At 38.2% G+C, this 20,302-nt stretch overlaps 1 protein-coding gene across 1 annotated transcript in view; it reads right to left on the bottom strand.

Moving 5' to 3' along the window:
• Positions 1–20,302, bottom strand: part of kbtbd12 (kelch repeat and BTB (POZ) domain containing 12) — a 108,347-nt gene that overhangs the window by 10,468 nt on the left and 77,577 nt on the right. Inside the window, exon 5 of the mRNA XM_051921160.1 lies at positions 2,710–2,907. Within this exon, the coding sequence (XP_051777120.1) occupies positions 2,710–2,907 (198 nt within the window). The remainder of the gene's footprint in view (positions 1–2,709; positions 2,908–20,302) is intronic.

The following is a 20,302-nucleotide window of genomic DNA, read 5'->3' as shown; positions in this document are numbered from 1 at the left end:
TCCCAACCTTTTTTTCTGGGGTGGTACACATTTTTGTAACCATAAACATCCCAATGCACAGCACTATTTTACTAAAAACAAACATAAGAGGGACGTTCAAAAATTTTCCGCACTTTTATATTTTCGTTAGAAACGGTGAACACGGGAGGAGTAGTAATTGGGCATTAAAAAGTTGGTATGATGCTGGGAAAATTGCATTGCAAATGAAGTTGACTGTGTAGAAAAGTGATGTCATTTGTTTTTGAAATTCTTAATAAATAGAGTTAAAAAAAAGTACGGAAACTTTTTAAACCTCCCTTGTATATTATCTCACACATGTCAACTTCATATGGATGAATCCAATACTATAAGCATGGAAACCAATGAAGCATGCATGCAACCTGATAGTATACACATGTAAACCAATAGATTACACACAAAAATATATGACTTATGGACTGTTTGGCCACTCATATGGCCGGAGAAGCTGGTAAAAAGGCAGCGCCAAGATCAGCGTTCGCAGACACGGCACTTAGTGAGCACTTTGGGGGCTTCTCTAAGCTGCTTTGTCCCTTTGCCCGCCAATCTCAGGCTCAGAGGCCACTCATATGCCCACTATCTCCTGGCCCTATGAGACTCACTGGTGACCATACAGCCAGGCAGATGGCATCTAGCAGCCTGAAGATGTAGACACAGCACTTGGAGCACTTCAGACACAACACAGTGATCGCAGAGCTGCTTTAATGCTAGCTTCTCCAAGTAGTCCTGTCCTTCTCAGACAGGTCTTGACCCCCTGTGGAGCTTGTGCCTCTCAGGTTCAGACGCCACTGTTACGATGCACACTAGTTGAAAAATTCTGCTCCGAGTGTGGATCGAGAACAGTTTGGCCGGTCAGGATATTGTATTTTTCCATGCCAAGCAAGTTTTTCATATAGTTAAAGAGTATGCTGAACCATAGTGACAGTAACAAATGTCTGGAAAAACACAAGTGTTCATACTGAAAATGTAAACATTAGAGGTAAAAATGAGCCTGTTTAATCGAGGGCAGAGTCGTGGGGGCTACAAGCTTTGCAGGCATCATCAAACACCAGTACATTACAAGGTATACATACCCACACTGAGTAGATTAACCTAACATGCATGTCTTTGGAAGTATAAGAAAAAAGAGAACCCCAGAGAAAAACCCACACAGATGTGGGGAGAACACGCAGACCTGTATAGACAAACCAGGATTTAAATCCAGGACCCTTACTACTTTTTAGACATGAAATGTGCAACATTCTGTATTTATGGGCTGCAAATAATTGAGAACAATCTCCTTTTAAAACTACTGATATTTAAGATATAATTTTAAAAACAGTGACATTAACTAATTTGCAAAGAATAGTGCAGCAGTGGATTTTTTGTTATTTTACTAGGGGGCTCTTCCCCCTGCTCACTTCGCTCACCAACCCCTGGGTGGGTGCTATTGGCTAGCCACTTTGCGGCTCTGCAGCTCGTGTATGGGGAAGCGGAAGTACAATATAAACAGATTGTTATTTTCATAGGAATTGTTACATATGCATAATAAAACTAACTATTTTACATTACTGTGAGTAATTAACCATAGTAAAAAATAGTAAAACATAATAAATTGAAAGAAAATTATGTTTCATGTTGCGTTAGAGGTATTCATTGCGTTATACGTTTTTGTTCTGTTTGGCTTTGAAATTAACACGCAAATACTTTTTAAACTTACACTTTTACTGTAAAACTTCAGTAAAAACAATATTTGGAATTAACTTTTCGTCAATATCGCATTGAATTTTGATTCCGTGTTTGGACTTACATCGTGACAACGCAACGTATAACTGCCCGTGAGTGAATATCGTTTTCTCTAATAAATGAACCGACTTTTTTGAATGTTTGTCCCTGAGATTTGTTAATTGTCATAGCAAAAGCTATTCTAACGGGAAACTGTAAATGTTTTAATACGAATGGCATATCAAGATCTCCTTTGTGTCTAATGTTATTTGCAGAAGATGTACTACATTACCTTTCTTGTTGCCTGTTAAAATTTTACATGTTAGAATTGTTCAACCAATTTTCAATACAACTAATCTTGTCCCATTGCATAGCCCATCACTCATACATATATTATGCAATAACATTACGATACATCCTTCTTTCAACAGTAATCTGGCCAGTGGAAGAACCAGACGGTGTTAACGGTTGTAGATATTCTACGGGATATTGTAAGTTGATGTTTGCATCTTCCGCATGATCACCACCAACTGCTTCAGCATAGTCTATTGATACACATTTAACCAATATGCCGTGTAACCGATCGTCATTTTTGGCATTAATTTGTTTGACTTCATTGTTTCTTGATGCTAAGATTGCCCATGTACTCATTTTTTCTGTTGATAACCCTTCGGAATAGAATTCTTCAATAAGATTTGGAAATAATAAGTGTTCATTTATTGGGAAGTGAGGAAAACATAAAAATTTATAAGAGCCGAGTCCCACAAAAGCATTCACACGAATGAGAGGTGAGATGACCGTGGGCGTGGGCCGTTACCCGGAATTGGTTGAGAGGAGGGCTGGACCCCATCTACCAACTTGAAAAAATCTCTTGGCAATAGTCTCGTCTCGTCTCAAGATTTTCTTTTATAATAGAGAGATATTTTTAAACTTGATCATCTCTACAGTAAATTTAGAAACACCAAACTTTATTTTTATCTTCCTTACCTGCTCCATAGTAACATCCACAGATGTAAAGTTTGCCTTCAACCACACCAGCATTGGTAGAATTAGTTCTCAGAGCCAAAAGAGGTGACGGCAAAGTTGGCCCTTCCCTCCAGAAGTCACCATCAGGGTTGTAGATTTCCACATTGTCAAGGCATCTTCTTGCCTGGCCGCGATCTGACCCTACGCATCCAATTCCACCTTTGTGTGAAAAGAAAAAAAAAATCTTAAGTAAATGACGCCTAGAAATAAAAGCATGTGAATCATTTATGATGACCCACTTTGTGCAATGATGAGAGGTAAATTATAGCAAAAGTGAGCACGAAAGGGAAACATGTTGATTGCGTCATCATATTTGTTCACACTTCTGTTTCACTTCCACAGAGACTTGGATTTAAATTCCAGTCTGGTGACCATCTATGTGGAGTTTAAATGTGTTTCATGTACAGTGATCCCTCGCTATATCGCGCTTCACCTTTCGCGGCTTCATTCTATCGCAGATTTTATATGTAAGCATATTTAAATATATATTGCAGATTTTTTGCTGGTTCGCGGATTTCTGAGGACAATGGGTCTTTTAATTTCTGGTACATGCTTCCTCAGTTGGTTTGCCCAGTTGATTTCATACAAGGGACGCTATTGGCAGATGGCTGAGAAGCTACCCAACTTACTTTTCTCTCTCTCTCTCTTGCGCTGACTTTCTCTGATCCTGACGTAGGGGGTGTGAGCAGGGGGGTTGTTCGCACACCTAGACGATACGGACGCTCGTCTAAAAATGCTGAAAGATTATCTTCACGTTGCTATCTTCTGTGCAGCTGCTTCCTGAAGCGACATGCTGCACGGTGCTTTGCATACTTAAAAGCTCGAAGGGCACGTATTGATTTTTGATGTTTGTTTTTCTCTGTCTCTCTCTCTCTCTCTCTCTTTGTCTGCTCCTGACGGAGGGGGTGTGAGCTGACACCTTCAACAGCTTTGAATCGGCGGTGCTTCGCATACTTAAGAGCCAAACAGCCCTATTGATTTGTTGCTTTCCTCTGTCTTTCTGACAGTCTCTGCTCCTGACGCGCACTCCTTTGAAGAGGAAGATATGTTTGCATTCTTTTAATTGTGAGACAGAACTGTCATCTCTGTCTTGTCATGGAGCACAGTTTAAACTTTTGAAAAAGAGACAAATGTTTGTTTGCAGTGTTTGAATAACGTTCCTGTCTCTCTACAACTGCCTGTGTTTCTGCGCAAATCTGTGACCCAAGCATGACAATATAAAAATAACCATATAAACATATGGTTTCTACTTCGCGGATTTTCTTATTTCGCGGGTGGCTCTGGAACGCAACCCCCGCGATGGAGGATGGATTACTGTATTCAATGTTTGCCAACTCCTAACTGGCTTGGTTTACAATTACAAAAATTGTATATATTGCAATATGTACACAAAATATGGGAACATATCTTTCAATATAATGTAACATACTGTATATGTAGTTCAAATTGTTTAAAATTAAATATACAATATAAGGAAAAATATAACCTTTAATATATGGCAACAAACATCTTTATTAATATATCGTGTATAAGAGCCAAGATAGATCATCTCATCTCATCTCATCTTATCGTTTGTGCCTCATCTTTTCACCTTGAAAATGCTAAACACAATTGTCCCAAAGATGCCAATGCATTTTGAACATCCTGTAACTCACTAGCAGTAGCTGAAGTCGGTTGCTCTTCCAGCATAACCTTTTAGTTACTTATACAATTTAATAACAGGTTTAGAATTTGTACTGTGTCACAGTGCTGTCTGATCTATAACATATTTCAGTTTAAGTAATGTGTCTTACATATCAATTGGATTATATTTTTATTCTTACAATACACTGCAATATACAAACACAACCATTATCTGGAAATATATAATATACTAGGGAGCTCCTCTCCCTGCTCACTTCGCTCGCCCACCCCCGGGTTTGGTTTACCAGATATACAATTTAAAGAGATTGTTATTTTCATGGTAATTGTTACATTTGCATTATTTTCACTTTTACTTTAAAACTTTTGCATAAACAATATTTGGAATGAACTTTTCTTCAAGATCGCTTTGAAGTTTGATTCTGTGTTTGGACTCACATCGTGACAATGCAACGTATAATTGCCTGAGATTGAATATCGTTTCTTTCTCTCTAATAAATAAAACGACTTTCTCAAATGTTTGTCCATGCTCTTTCTTCTTCGCTTTGCCGTTGACATGTCAACTAGAACGTATAAAATTATTGTCCTGATAAAATTTATAAGAGCTGAGAGCGCAAAAAGTGTGTCTGACAAAAGCATTCACACGACTGAGGTTAGATGACAGTGGTCTTGTTTGAAAATCGTTGTAAGTAGGGTGTGACTTGAAAGAATCTCATGTTAAAAGTCTCCGTCTCACTGGACTTCATACCACAACAACGTTTTTGGAATCTTTTAATTCTTGCTGGCAACACAAATTAGATGATCTACAAGTCTCCAACTTAAAGTTTAAATCGAACAATATAGTCGATCTCTTTTTGCTGTTCTGTTATTTCACCAAGTAATAATTTCCGTTTGTTTGCGCTAATGTGATCTTTCCTATCCTTTTTTTTTTCATACTTCCATTATCTCTAACCTGCTGTGTATGTGTACAGCGCCAACATTTTTTAATTCTTTACGACGTTCTACTTTGTCATCTACTCTTTGACCTTTATTTCCGGCCCTGGGTGTGGTTAAATCTCTTTCTCGCGGGACGTGTAGCGCTGCTCATATTGTGAAGTTGCTGAATGCATGCTAAGCAGATGCGGTCCGATCAGCAGCTGTCTTGCTGCTGCTGCTAGCGAGCTGCGTGTTCTGCTTGTCACACTGCGCGTCAATCATTTAAAAGCCTGTATAGCAGCTGTCCTTTTGTCTCACTGCCTTGTTTCGCGGGAAGATCACGTCTCGTCTCCCTCCCAAAATTTTTTTTTATAATAGAGAGATGTAATTTGTTAAGAAATGAACGAGGCAAAATAGGCATGAAAAATCCAAAAACAGTTAAAGAAGCAGTTCCACGCCTTAACTAATCTACCCAGTAGAAGTTCTCCTAAACTCAGCCAGGCCCTCAAGAATATCTGCTGTCTTCAGATTGAGCAGACCCCAGGAATGGAGGGCTGGCAAAATGACACAAAATGTCCACAAACATATCAAAAAGCCCCACAAGAGGGAGGATTACCATTGAACCCTGGCCTCTGAACCAAAAGGGGAAAAGCAAGTGATCTTTATAAATCGAAGACTTATTCAGCAAAAATAGAAAAATACAGAAAAATGCTTACGAAAATGAAATAAACTTAAAATATATTTTAAAAATTGATTACTATGTATATGAATATAGTATATCTTGCAGTATACTGAATTATATTGTAAAATATGTAAATTACTAACTATTTTTGTATATTGCATTATATCTTCCAAAGTATAAAAATGTGTTGCTTAATATATTTTAAAATAGTAGTAATAATATACTGTAAAGCACAAATATTATACATTATTTTTAAATAGAATGTAAATTCTAGTTATAATATACTACACAATATATTTTGAAGACTATAGATACTTCAGTATATTTAAATATATATTTGCTATCTTTGTATATTAGCTTTCCTCCTCTTAGATTTACTCCTCTTTAAAAACTAATATTGAGAAAATACAAATTCAGGAACTTAGTAGCACTGTAATGTTTTTTAACAATTTTTCTTCGAATGTCAAAATCATCAGGCATATCATACACATTTCACCATGGAATACATGCCAATCTACATGTGCTGGCATATCCACCTACTTTAACAACATCTTGTGAGTTACAGGGCGTTCAAAATAAATTGGAATCTATGGGAAGCTTGTGTTTAACTTTTACCAAGTTAAAAGATAAGCCATGAATGATCTTTCAGAAACAGAGAGTTGAGCACACAGTACACTGCATGTCCTATTCACCATGTATTTGGAAATTTGTTTGTTGTAATACAGTAAGGGAAATGTATGTTTCAATATATTTTAGATATAAAAACTATATATTTGAGCTATTTATATTTTTCATTATATTGTAATATAGGTCTACATATTTTTATATTGCAATATATTTAATTTTTGAAAGGGCAGAGTAAAAAGAGACAAAGGGAGTTGCCTAAAAGGTAATCCTAACCAAACAAGTCCCAATACACCATCCAGAAGAAGGAAAATAAGTCAAGAGTATATAAAAAAAAACAGTAAATCCAAACAGAAATAGTAATACTTACAGAACTCCACAATAAAGAAAAGTCCACCAGCTCCTGAACCTTCTCAACTGATTTAAATAGCCAGAAGGAGGTATCAGGACTGGTGATGTCAGGGCGGCCCTGCCCCCTGGGGTATCACTCACAAAGTACAAGGGACATAAGTGAATGTGATTTTACACATAGAAACATAAAAATACACAAATAGATGACTATTAACAAAGCATAAATTATCCATATGCTAACTTATGGCTCCATTTGGGACTGGCTGTTTGGCTGCCATATGTCAGTCACAAAGGCTGCAGGTGTTTGCGCTTAAGGCTTTGTGGATCTGACATGATTACGGGTATGCTTACTTTAACTGCCGATGCAGAGCAGCACTCACTCACCCTCCTGCACAGCAATGGTTAATGCCTGGCAGTGTAAGTTCAGTAAGCCCCTCATTGGCCCAGTGATGGTTTGGTAACTCTGGCCAAAGTCATCATTACCCCATAGTTTCCTACTTTTAAATGTTGTTACACAGAAACTAACACAGTGAATTAGTATTTTTTGGTGGATTTTAGATTTTGATTCTAGAAGACTTTCAAAGGACTATTGGCTAGAATTGCACAACTTTTCATATATTACTGATAATGTTGAGGGTTGTAACACAGCAAAAAAAAAAAAGAAAAAAAAAAGCTGGACTAGTACCCATAAATGCAGAATAAATAGTTTAAAGTCACATTGGTGTTGTGTTTTTTTTATCCCTTAGAGACATATTAGTAAAAAACTAATAGACCACTCCAGGCTAAGATTCATTTAGACCGACAACCTGACTACAGATCCACATTGTTTTGAAAAACTCATCAGAAACTTCCAAAGACTTTGCTGGACTGTTATCTTATCAAATCTTGACTATACATTGTTCTCCTCTCTTGCTAAATGAATCTTGGCCTGGAGATGTCTATTAATTTATTTACATCTAAGGTGTCTCACCTAAAGGTTTTCCAATGTTGTTACTTGTCCTAGTGTGTATATAAACACAGGGACCTCCAGTTTCTGTATTTCATCTCTGCCTAAAGAAGGGGTCTGAGTTGCCTTGAAAGCTTGCATATTATAATCTTTCTAGTTAGCCAATAAAAGGTGTCATTTTGCTAAACCTCTCACTTTATCCATAATGGCTAACACGGCACAACACCCCAGTACTGTAGTTGGGTTAGGAAAATGTGAAAATGGATACATTTATGGATTAAAACTGAATATCTATGGAGGCCTGACTGATAGGAAAGCCTGTTTCACTCCGTTGACTCACTGTGATGAAAAGTGAATTCACCTCAAGTTGCAGTTATGGTAGTTCCAGTATATAATCCGGCAAACAAGGGGTGTGAGACAGAATAAACATCAGGAAGAATCGACAGCCCCGCTCATTGACTTCCACTGAGGTCTCCAGCTGTCTCACACAGCACAGCACCTTTTCAAAGGCACAAAGCGTATCATCATCCCAGTCAGATTTTATTTAGTAGGCACTGCAGTGGAAAAACTAACACACCGCTTCTCTGGAAATTGTTTTCTATGAGAGAAAGGAAACGACTTGTCAACAGAGAGATTCAATTTATTATTTCCCTGCTCTTTTGGTTATTTTGGTCTATAGCATTTCACTTATAGCGAGGGAGAGAAAGGGTCAGTGTTAGCTGGAAATGAAAGGGCGCTTTTATTTGCAAAAATCCAATCTGTGCCTCACAATGCACTTAGCTGAGAAATCAATATGCTTTCTGTGACAGGAAGGTCAATGCCAGTTAAGTGAAAGGTCAGCAATACATTTCTGATATACTTTCGATTCTAGTGACGTGCATCCACAGAAAAGAAACTCACCTGGAAAATGTCATTTCCTTTTAATGTATGTGTTACGGTTTTCAGGGATTTCACAGTTTGTTCTGTTATGTCTTCTAGAATGTTATAACATCCTTAAACTTTATTTTGATGTATGTACTGTTGTAGGGAAGGGTTGCCATTGGTACAAATGGCATCAAAATGGCAGTTTATAAGATAAGAGAGGTAAACCCGCCCTGGCAATGTGAGTGCAAATGGACATGCCAATGGGAGGAGAAACTCAGGTGGCTGTAGTGGGTCTCCTTGAAGTGATTCACCTGAAGGCGCCGAAGAGAGTGACACCAAAGAAGTTGGACAAGAACTCCTCTTGTCCCAAGTGCCAGTGGCAGTACCTTTTTTTTGTAATTTATTTTTTTCATGTTAGTAGGGATGAAGAAGATAATCCATTCTCAGATCAATTTACAAAACAGATTATTCTTCCCTTCCTGTAACATTCATGACATTGACACAAGAAAAAAGGCGTTTATTTCCCATTTGCAAGCATTTTTAGGTTGTTAATTAGGAAACATGCAGGCGTCCGGCCTTCAAATAAAGTTGGTTTATATAGAGCAAGCTGAACTTTTCCATTTTGTCAAAACAGTCTTTTGTTTTCACCATGCAAAACACATCTTCACAGTGACCACTTTGCCATGCATGCTATTTACTCTTCATGCCTTCCCGCTGCTCTTTAATAATAATAATAATAATAATAATAATAATAATTTTGCTCCGTCTTCTGTGTCATGCTTGACACTCAGCAAATATTGCCGATCTTCTTTTTACTTTTTCCTTTTACAGAGTTTTTTAGTCATGTTCCATGATCAATAAACACAATACTTCTGAACATGTATGTAGCGGGTCCTGGGGAATTAAGTGTTATCAGGCCTTAATCTTTCGATCAAGACCAAGATCAAGGTTATGGCCACAGAAGTTACATGCGGACCCCCTGTCACACGCATTTCTCCATTTCCCTTATTCTCACATTATGTATTTCACATTTGACACTTAGCAGATCCCTTTTTTTCTTGCTGTTATGATCTTCCTCATCACTTTATTGGCACTTGTGATTTGCTTGACATCCAGCAGATGTCGCTGGTCCTCGTTCTCTTTCCACCATGCTGCTTAATTTGCCTAGTACTTTGCCATGAGAATCTCATCAGTACAGATTACTCTGGCAAGGCCGACATTACCTTGCATTTCAGTAAGTCAGACCAAGATCAAGGTTCTAGCCCCAGTAGTTTCAGAGTAATTGTGTGACAGATAGACCTTAGTATTTTATTATATATATATATATATATATATATATATATATATATATATATATATAGTCCTCATGTGTCTTCTTGTTATTTCATATTTAAGTAAAGATCTCTAATGAAAAATAGAAGCAAAAACTCCAGACTCATTTCCTGTCACATGTAGATATTTTGTTGAACCATCATATTGGTAACAAACTGGTAACAGGACATGCAATTTGCCATTTATAATGACAGTTCTGGTGATTGCAATTCTAAAGATGCATCAGAGACAGAATTGAAACATGCAGCAGCACACCATGTGTGAGCCCTCACCTGCAGAAGTCAAGAAACATGAAAGGGCAGTTGCAAGCTAATGGCTGGAAGCGCAGCAAGCGGCTTTCCATGAATTGAGTTTTCTTGTGTAGAAAATGGTAGTGAGCACAATAGTGCCCTTTGGTGTGTCTTTGTGAGGAACATGTGAAGTGAGACACAAAAATAACCGGACTGGGCTTGGGGCTTTCCTGGAAAATAGTCTGGAGGTCGGCTGGATGTAAATCATAGAACTATATCCCTTCCTACACGCCCTCTCACACCACTGACTGGCTAGGTATATCCTGTGAATAGCCCAGTCAGTATGTGCACAGGAATCGCTACACGAGTTTCAGCAACAATGTCAGGTGAAAAACTCGAACAGTGAAACAAGAAAAGACAATGCTCCCGTACATAATGCATTCCTGTCCTCGATCATCCTCCCTATTCGCCTGATTTAGCTCCCTGTGATTTTTACTTGTTCCCGAAAATCAAAAGTGACCTGAAGGGAACACATTTTTCTTCAGTGGATGAAGTGAAGCCAGAAATGGCAAGCCTGTTGAACAGCCTCAAGCAAGAAGACTTCCAGCACTGTTTCATCAATGGAAGATACGTATGGAGCGGTGTTGAGATCAGGAGGGGGAATATATAGAAGGTGACAATGTTTAGAATGCTGCAATTCATCAATAATTTTTTTTTTTTTACCAATCTAGTTATTTTTGTGTCTCACCTCGTATTCGGTATGTGACATTTTTAAAAATTACATTGTGAGCTCAAAGATATATAAACAGAACTGATTTGATGCGTGCGCCGGTGATTACCTCCATTATTCTGCTGTGTGAATGAGTCTTTAGGGAGCAACATTACTTGTTTTCTACCACAAAATTCTTTAAACCCTGCAAGAAGTTTTTATAGTGAGTTTTGCATTTTATAATTGTGAAATCTCAAGTGAAAGGAATTTTAGTGTTTTGCAAAAAGCTGTGCGAATTGAAGCTTCCTTGTTTTGCTCATCACTCTCAATCATTTAAAAACACAATTATATTTGTGACATATTGCATGATGGTCAGAGGATTTCAGTTGACTCCATATATGTGACAATACTACTACTAATGCTGGTAGTAATATGTACTGTGCATTAATTAATACCAATTCTTAGCTCTTTCTGTTGTTCTGCATGGTCCTTAGAAAGACAAGATAAGTACATGTGGCACCTTTATGGATGAGGACCAAAAAATGCACATTGCCCCCTAAGCCTTTATTTAGATTGAGTGGTAGTTTGCAGGTTATTTTAAGAAGTTACTCCAGAGACTCCAACAGTTCAGGGGCTTCATGGTGTATTGGCCCTGGGAGAAACATCAGCAGAAGAACAAGAACAAAGCTGCACATCCTCTCTCTGACACACGAACACTGAGGACTTTCAGACAACAAATTATTCAGGGGAATTGTGTCAAGAAACATGACTGGGGGGCTTCTTTATGCCAACAGAAATACGTCTTTTTAGCCATTCTCGTGTGTGTTCATACCATAGTGTGTGTGTATATATATTTATTTATTTAAAAAAAGTCTGTAAAAAGCAAAATTTCCCCCTGGGGACAAATAAATATCTATCTATCTATCTATCTATCTATCTATCTATCTATCTATCTATCTATCTATCTATCTATCTATCTATCTATCTATCTATCTATCTATCTATCTATCTATCTATCTATCTATCTATCTATCTATCTATCTAATTGATGTGACCTTTACATTTCTTAATTTTGTTTCACTGGAACTTATGTTTCATTGTCATGTTATAAACTTTTTTTGTACTGTATACTTTTGGAACAGATACAAAATTTTTAAAAAGCAACCCTGCAAGAAACAAAAAAATGGCAATGTTGAAGTTCAAATAACAAACAGAATGACAGCAACATGACTTTATAAATATAATGCTCAATTTAAGGAAATGTGTCCCAAAGCAAAATATTCCTTGAATAATAAAGCCATAAATTTGTTTTTCAACTTGAAAAACCTCAGAGTTACAACACAGGTACTGAGTAAAGACAGCATGAACAATTGCTAAGTAATAAAAATCTGTCCGCAGGAGAATGAATAACCAGGAAAGGGTGGAAAATGTCACCAAGCGTCCCCCTCCTCCTGCTTCCTCTTTATGTGTCACATTTGTCTTAGAAGATCTGGTGAGGGCGGATGAAACTGCAAAGGAGTATAAATCAGCAAATGGAAACCATGAAAACACCCTGACAAGGTTTTAATTACTCTTGAACTGATAATAAACACTTTCACAGTCCAAACGATTCTCAGATATGATTTGCCAAACATCCCAACACAACAGGCGGTTGGTTTATCGGCTGCAGAGCCGTGTAATTCTCTGTCGAAGACATTTTAACAGCGGCACTCTGCACAATCTGCCTAATATAAAAAAAATGGGTCCCGTGTAAGGATCACTCCATACTGTCGAATTTTTCTGTCATTTAGATGCTGGGATGACAGTCTCATTAAATCTTACATTAAGATTTGATATACTGTCTAATGAAACTACAGAAGATTTTTGAACTGAAAATACAATGAACAGCACCAGGTACTATTGGATAAAGAGGCATATATTTTTTTAAATATTCACATTGATTGGTCTAAGGAGTTTTAGGATCTCTAAATCTAATTATGAGATAATTAACAGTCGAAAAAAAAGCCATAAATGACACCCTGGAAATATAACACGCTAAAAGACTGCCCTTTCCTCTTGAGCAAAGTGGGCCAGATCTTGTAAATTGTCGTCATAATGTGCCTTGTGAAATTAGCCATTTGATGTGGCAATTTCTGCAGTGAGTCAAAAACAGTGTCCTGGGACAAGCAAAGTGACACGGACATTGAAGACCAACCTCTTTCCCTTATTCATTGGTCAATTCAAAAGCTTGTTCCCATGTGACTGTGGTTTCTCTGTATGCACTGCTTTGATTTTACAGAGATAATAATTCAATATAATTAAAAAAAAAACAAACAAACATGCGTATCCCCCATTGTAAGTGTAATGGGCTAGAATTCAGTGTTTTAAAGAAAATGACATTTCTGTGTGTTGCTTAGTGCAGGGGTAGGCAACGTCGGTCCTGGAGTGCCACAGTATGTGCAGGTTTTTGTTCCAACCCAGTTCTTTAACGAGAACTCAATTATTGCTGATGAAGCACATATTGCTTAAGTGACATTTTAATGCTTCATTTTAGTGGTCTCGCTTGTTAAGGTTCTCCAACCTTAATTGCTTATTTCAATCTTAAACTGCTGCATTCAGTGTTTTTAATTGCTCCTTATTAGCAATAAGATGTAAAAGACAAAGCAGCCAGCAGTTCTCCAGCTAGCTTTTTTCCAATTACATCTGTGTGTGTTCATCATGCACGGTTTGATTTAATAAAATACTTAATAGAAAAATGTGACAGACTGAAAATGATCTGTTTTAGGCTTCAAATCATTTGGATGATATCCTTGGAAAGGAAAAAAATCTACGATATAAAAGCCTTACATTGCACAGACTAACAAGCCATAAAATTAAATAAGGTCTGAGATTGGCAATGATTGGTTTCTAATTAAGCAATTGGGTTGAATGAAAACCTGTAGCCACTGCGGCTCACCAGGACCGACGTTGCCTACCCCTGGCTTAGTGTAATGGGCTATAAACCAGTGTTTTAAAGAAAAGACAGAATTTCTGGAAAATTCTTCTACAGGTTATTGTTGATGGCTATCTACAGGACACAAATATTTACCTGCCTTGCTAAATAGTCAGACTGCTTTGATTTAGTATCTCATCTACACACAATGTGGGGATACAGAACTGTCTGCTTCCTTAGAAAATTAACCAGTTCTGGGGACATTGGTTTCTAATCAAGTACTCAAAGTAAATGTGTTTACACTATTTGTTATGCAGAGGAAATTGGCTTGCACCATTGTTTCACTGATTGCCATGTTGATCTATGCAGAAACTGAAGCATTTATATATTTCTGGGTAAAGGAGTATAAAAAAGAACAGAAGTATGGTCTGGGACTTGTGACGACTGCCTGTTTCTTTTATGCTTTTTGACCATATTGCTGTGGCTACACCCTGTAGCAACAGTGGCTTGTACCTGGAAATGGTTCCCCCAGGCCTGAGGTCGGTAACATAAGCATACGACTGGATAACTTCACATGCGGATTATGTGACATGAATAAGATGAGATTTTTTTCATGGACATTTTAATATTGTTTGCTGTGGCCCAGTGTTAAGTCTCCATAGACAGCCATTCTGACAGAACTTTTGTTATCTCTTGGACAAACAACATGGGGTAAGTAACATATAAAAATATATCAGTTTAATGTTTCTTTTCAGTACTAATTCAAAGTGTCTCTCAACTACCTGACTCTTTGGGTAAAATGCACACAGAGAATGTGCAAACTCCACACAGATAGAGCCTGAGCAAAGAAGTGGACCAGACCTCTGAAGCTATTGGGCACCACTGTGCTGGTCCACTTACACTTACTGAGGAAACTGTTAGGCCCACTGCTGTATACTAATGCTCAGTTGAACTTCCTTTTGCTCTAAAAACAGCCTCAATTCTTCATGACATGGATTCTACAAGATTTTGGAAACATTTCTTTGAGATTCTGGTCCATGCTGATATGACTGCATCACACAAGTTCTGCAGATTTGTCTGCTGCACTTTCATGTTGCAAATCTCCTGTTCTACCACATCTCAAAAGTGTTCTAATGGATTTTGATCTGGTGACTGGGAAGGCCACTGAAGAACAGTGAACTCATTGTCATGTTCATGAAACCAGTTTGAGATTACTTTTGTTTTGTGGAATAGAGTATTATCATGCTGGAAGTAGCACACGATTAGCAACAGATAGGACGTGGCACTCAAGTGGTGATTGTTTGGCATTAACTTGCCCAAACTGTGCCAAGAAAACATTCTCCACACCATTACACCACCACCACTGCAAGCAACCTGGTGTGCATGGATCCATGCTGTCGGTACCAAATTCTGACCTAAATATCTGTGTGCCTCAATAGAAATCGAGATTCATTTTTCCAGTCTTCAGTTGTCCAGTTTTGGTGAGCCAGTGCCCACTGCAGCGTCAGCTTTCTGAACTCGGCAGATAGAAACGGAACCTGTTGCAGCCCACCCACATCAAGGTTTGACGTGTTGTGCAGTCCCCACTTTTCTTCTCCCCACAGTTGTACTGAGTGGTTATCTGAGTTACAGTAGCCTTTCTGTCAGCTCAAACCAGCCTGGCCATTCTCCTCTGACCCCTCTCATCAACAAGATGTTTCTGTCTGCAGAGCTGCTGCTCACTGAATTTGTCTTTTTCTCTCAAACCATTCTGAGTAAACTCTAGAGAATGTTGTTTGTGAAACTCCCAGGAGATCAGCAGTTACAGAAATACTCAAACCAGCCCATCTGGCACCAACCACCATGCCATGGTGAAAATCACTGAGATGGCATTTTATCGGTTCTATTCAATAAGGGCGCGCACAAAAAGGCGACCTTCAAAAGGGCGACCTCAATTGGGCGCGGAGAATAAAAGCGCACATAAATAAAAGCAATCTTCAAAAGGGCGACCTCAATTGAGCGCTGAATAAAGGTGCGCGTAAATAAAGGCGAGCTTCAAAAGGATGACCTTCGGAGCGAATTAAATTAATTGTCCTTGATTATGCTAATAGACCGCATCTCGAATATCTACGTGGCATTGCACATAATCTACAGCTTCAAGTGTAACTTGCTTTCACCTTTTTATACATTCAGTCATTGCCTTAATCTAATTTTCTGTAATTTTGAAAACAACGAAATATAGAGAGCTTTAGAAATAGTTCATTAGAAGTAGTTCGTTAGAAGTTCATGCATTAATTAATTGGATGTTTTAATATTCTTGCTTTCACCTTTTTATACGTTCAATCATTGCCTTTATCTAATACATTTTCTGTAATAATTTTGTTGCGTTTGCCTTTATTCGCTGCGCCCAATTGACGTCACCCTTTTGAAGCACTCCTTTATTTATGCGTGCAGTTATTCGGCGCTCAATTGAGGTCGCCTTTTTGAAGATCGCTTTTATTTATGTGCGCTTTTATTCGCCGCGCCCAATTGAGGTCGCCCTTTTGAAGGTCGCCTTTATGTGCACTCCCTTATTGACGGATACCCATTTTATCCCCATTCTGGTGATTGACGTGAAGTTTAACTGAAGCTCCTGACCTGTAATCTGCTTCATTTTGTACCTGCTGCCACATGACTGGCTGATGAGATAACTGCATTGGATAAGACTAATAATTTGCCCACTTGGTGTTTGTGATTTGTTTTAATTTTCTACATTTGTGGTACTGATGATGACATTTAAACAGACAAATGGTTTATTTAAATGCTTTTATTAGTAATGTATTCTGCTGACTATCCATGGCAGACTAATTCCAATACATCACCAACACTGAAAATTTTTCTAGTCCTCTGTGGATCTGTTGTGTCTACTAAATAAGTAAAGGTAAATGTAAAGAAAGGCTTACTTTTGTTACTCACATAGTCTCTCTACTTCTTCAGAATTCATATTTTACAGGGTTTTTTTTTTGTTATTTCTTTCTAAATAGGGGCACTGATTTGGAGAGCTGGTGTTCAGCATCCAAACTTTACATCTATTCTATTGATTTTTCATAAATTTCTATAGCCTGAAGGGTAAAAAGAAAACTTTTGCTTTCATGCAACATCTTCATAGAAGTTTTTTTCAAAGGCAATTAAATTGTCAGCCAATGAGACACAAACTCTAATGACTCAGCTTCAGGGTGCACAAAAAACACAAATCTTCATCTTAATGTGAATGGAAAAATGTCAGAAAGACAAAAAAAAACTGTCTTGTGTCCCCTTTCAAGTGCGGCGTCGGTGATTCAGCCATGGCTTTTGACTGCTATTATTTTTCCTATCATTGTAACGGGCCTGAGCCTTAATTAATATGCAGGGTCTAATTACCCGAACACAACAGTCACACTGTGTATGAGGAGTTCTTATTTGAACAATGACACATTCAAAAGGGTTTTCAGAAAATGCGAACTTTAAGGATTGCGGCTCTTCCATCTCATCACCCCCCTTCTCACCCCACCTCTATCTCTCCAAACCCAAAAATGCTTTTCAGTTTATTGTAAATTTAGAAAAGAATTTGTGTTAGCAGTGCAATTCCTTTAAATTGAGGAAGTTTTATTAGGACAGACCAAGCCAACTATTCTGAAAGTGCCCTTTTATGGCTGGGACCGTCTCCAGGTTGGAGTGAATTGGTTCTGTATTTTCACCACACAATACGGCCTTTTAGATTTCACTGTATGCAGCCGAGTTCAGTTGCTGGGAAAACTCTCACTTAAACAAAAGCAAAAGATCATGTTTGTTGTCTAAAAATAGACAAATTCAACACAACTGCGCTTCTACTCTGAGCACCTTTGAGAACGTGCAAGACATTCTAGTCAGCTGGGGCATTAATGCATTTAAAGAAGTCGTACTGTGGCTCTCGTTGGGGGGACAGACGGTGTCAGACTTACTGAGGGTAACACCTCCTGTGTTTTTGGGAGACATCTGTTGGAAGTCAATGGATGTCTCATCTTGTTGCTTATTCCGCCTATTATTTAAAAAAAAAAAATGACTCATTTCTCAATGTGGAGACTTATGTGGACAGTGAAGGGTAGAAAAAAGAATTGTAGTTATGTCAGTTACACCAGACGTGAGCAGGGGGCTTTCACTGGTGAGTGGAAAGAGCACATTCGAAGCAAAGGGGGCATTTAAACAGGTATTGAGTTCGGCTAGAAAGGAAGTCACCTAGAAAAGCAGATCAGAGGGAAAGTTCAGTACAAATAAAGACATACTGTATTTAGCAGGTGGTGAAGCATCAGTGAGGAACAGCAAGAAGAAGGTGAAGAGCAAATCGAGGCACTCACAGAGCTTCAGTGGGTACTAAACAACAAGTAATGCTGTTCTTTTAAACTTTTATTTAATTGAAAGAAAGACTAAGCAAATTTTTAAATTTTAAAAACGAGTGCAGTACAATGCAAGTTCAGTTTGATTTTTAACATTCTGGAGGTCTGCTCCCTGGAGGCCCACACACAGTGCCTTCAGAAAGTATTCAGGCCCCTTCATTTCTTTCACATTTTGTTTTGTTAAAGCCTTATGCTAAAATCATTTACATTGATTTTTTCACTCATAAAGCAACACTCAATACTCCAGAGTGCCAAATTAAAATTCAGACATTTTTTCAATTTTATTACAAATAAAAAAACTGAACTCTTATTCACACAAGTGTTCAGACCTTTCCCTCAGTACTTAGCTGAAGCCTCTTTAGCAGTGATTACAGCCTGGAGTCTTCTTAGATTTGACGTGACATGCTTTGCTCATCAGGATTTGGGGATTTTCTGTCATTCTTCTCTATAGATCCTCTCAGGCTTGGTCAGGTTGGATGGAAACAATAATGGACAGCTGTTTTTAGGCCTCTACAGAGATGTTTGAATGGGTTCAAGATTGGCTGGGCCACTCAAGGCCACTCACAGAGTTGTCCCAAAACCGCTGTGTCTATGTTGTCTTTGCTTCATGCTTAGGGTCATTGTCCTGCTGGAAGGCAAACCTTTGGCCCAGTCTGAGGTCCAGAGTTCACTGGAGCAGGTTTTCATTAAGGATATCGCTGTACTGTGCTATCTTCAGCTTTCCCTCAACCCTGACTAGTCTCCCAGTCCCTGCTACTGAAAGACAACCCCACAGCGTAATGATTCCACCTCCATGCTTTACTGTTGGAATGGTGTTGCACAAGTGATGAGCAGTACCTGGTTTCCACCAGATGTGACACTCAGAATAGAGGCCAAACAGGTCAATCTTGGATTCATCAGTCCAGAGGATCTTGTTTCTCATAGCCAGAGAGTCCTTTAGGTGCCTTTTTGCAAACTCCAATTTGACTTTCATGTGTTGTCTGGTCACATACAGGAGTATTAGTGAGCAGTCAGTTGTATTTAGAAGGAGAAGAACATGTTTCATTAACATACCGGAATTGTTTCAAGAAGTAACTACAGCATATGATCAGGGAGTTGCAAATGATGTTATTGATCTTGATTTTCCAATTGCTTTTGATAAAGTCCCACATGTGAGCCAAGGGTTCAGTTTTAAAGAATTTGGAATTCACGATTCAGTATGTGTCCAAAATTAGTTTAACATCAAAAGCCATGGGTTAAAGTCCAAGGAACCTCAGTTAGGTGATGTTAACACAGGTGCTTGAGCTGCTGATTTTCTTTTAATATCCATAAATGACCTTGATAAGAATATCAATAGCAAGTTGGTTACATTTCCAGATGATACCAAACTGGCTGGAGGGCATTTTATGAAGAATCAGCAGAACTATTACAGTGGGACCTGGACAGAACACAGGCTTAGGCAGATTTGTGGCAGATGAAATGTAATATATCGTATATACTCGCATTTAAGTTCTTCCATATATACAGTAAGTTGGGGCTTGATTTTACCATATAATTTCCAGTATATTAATGTCGGTCGTATAAGTCGAATGTGGAAAACTCACGCTATTGGTCCAAGAGATTATGATATGCTAACACCCACCTGAGAGAGTAACCACAGAACACACTGCCTTTTTCTTCTATGTATTTGTGCCTACGTGACTACGCGGTAATACCCGAACTATTCCGAAGCGACGTTTGCACTGATTTGTGTTTTTTGGATCTCACACCCTCATACACCTTTATCGTAAGAGAATCCCTTATCTACGGTGGAGCATTCGATCAGAAGAAAATATGAAGCTGGTTTTAAATTAAAGTTGTTGAAGTAGCGAAAGAAATTGGTAAGTGTGCTGCTGCAAAAAAATTCTATGCGTCTGAGAAACTGGGGCGAGATTGTAGGAAACAAGAAGATGTAAAAAAAAAAAAATAAAGTGTCATATTTTTGAACGGTCGTATAAGTT

The sequence above is a fragment of the Erpetoichthys calabaricus genome, chromosome 18 (assembly GCF_900747795.2).
Source record: "Erpetoichthys calabaricus chromosome 18, fErpCal1.3, whole genome shotgun sequence".
Classification (NCBI taxonomy): domain Eukaryota; kingdom Metazoa; phylum Chordata; class Cladistia; order Polypteriformes; family Polypteridae; genus Erpetoichthys; species Erpetoichthys calabaricus.
Note: the sequence above shows the minus strand (reverse complement) of the source record. Positions and strands in the feature narration are given on the sequence as shown.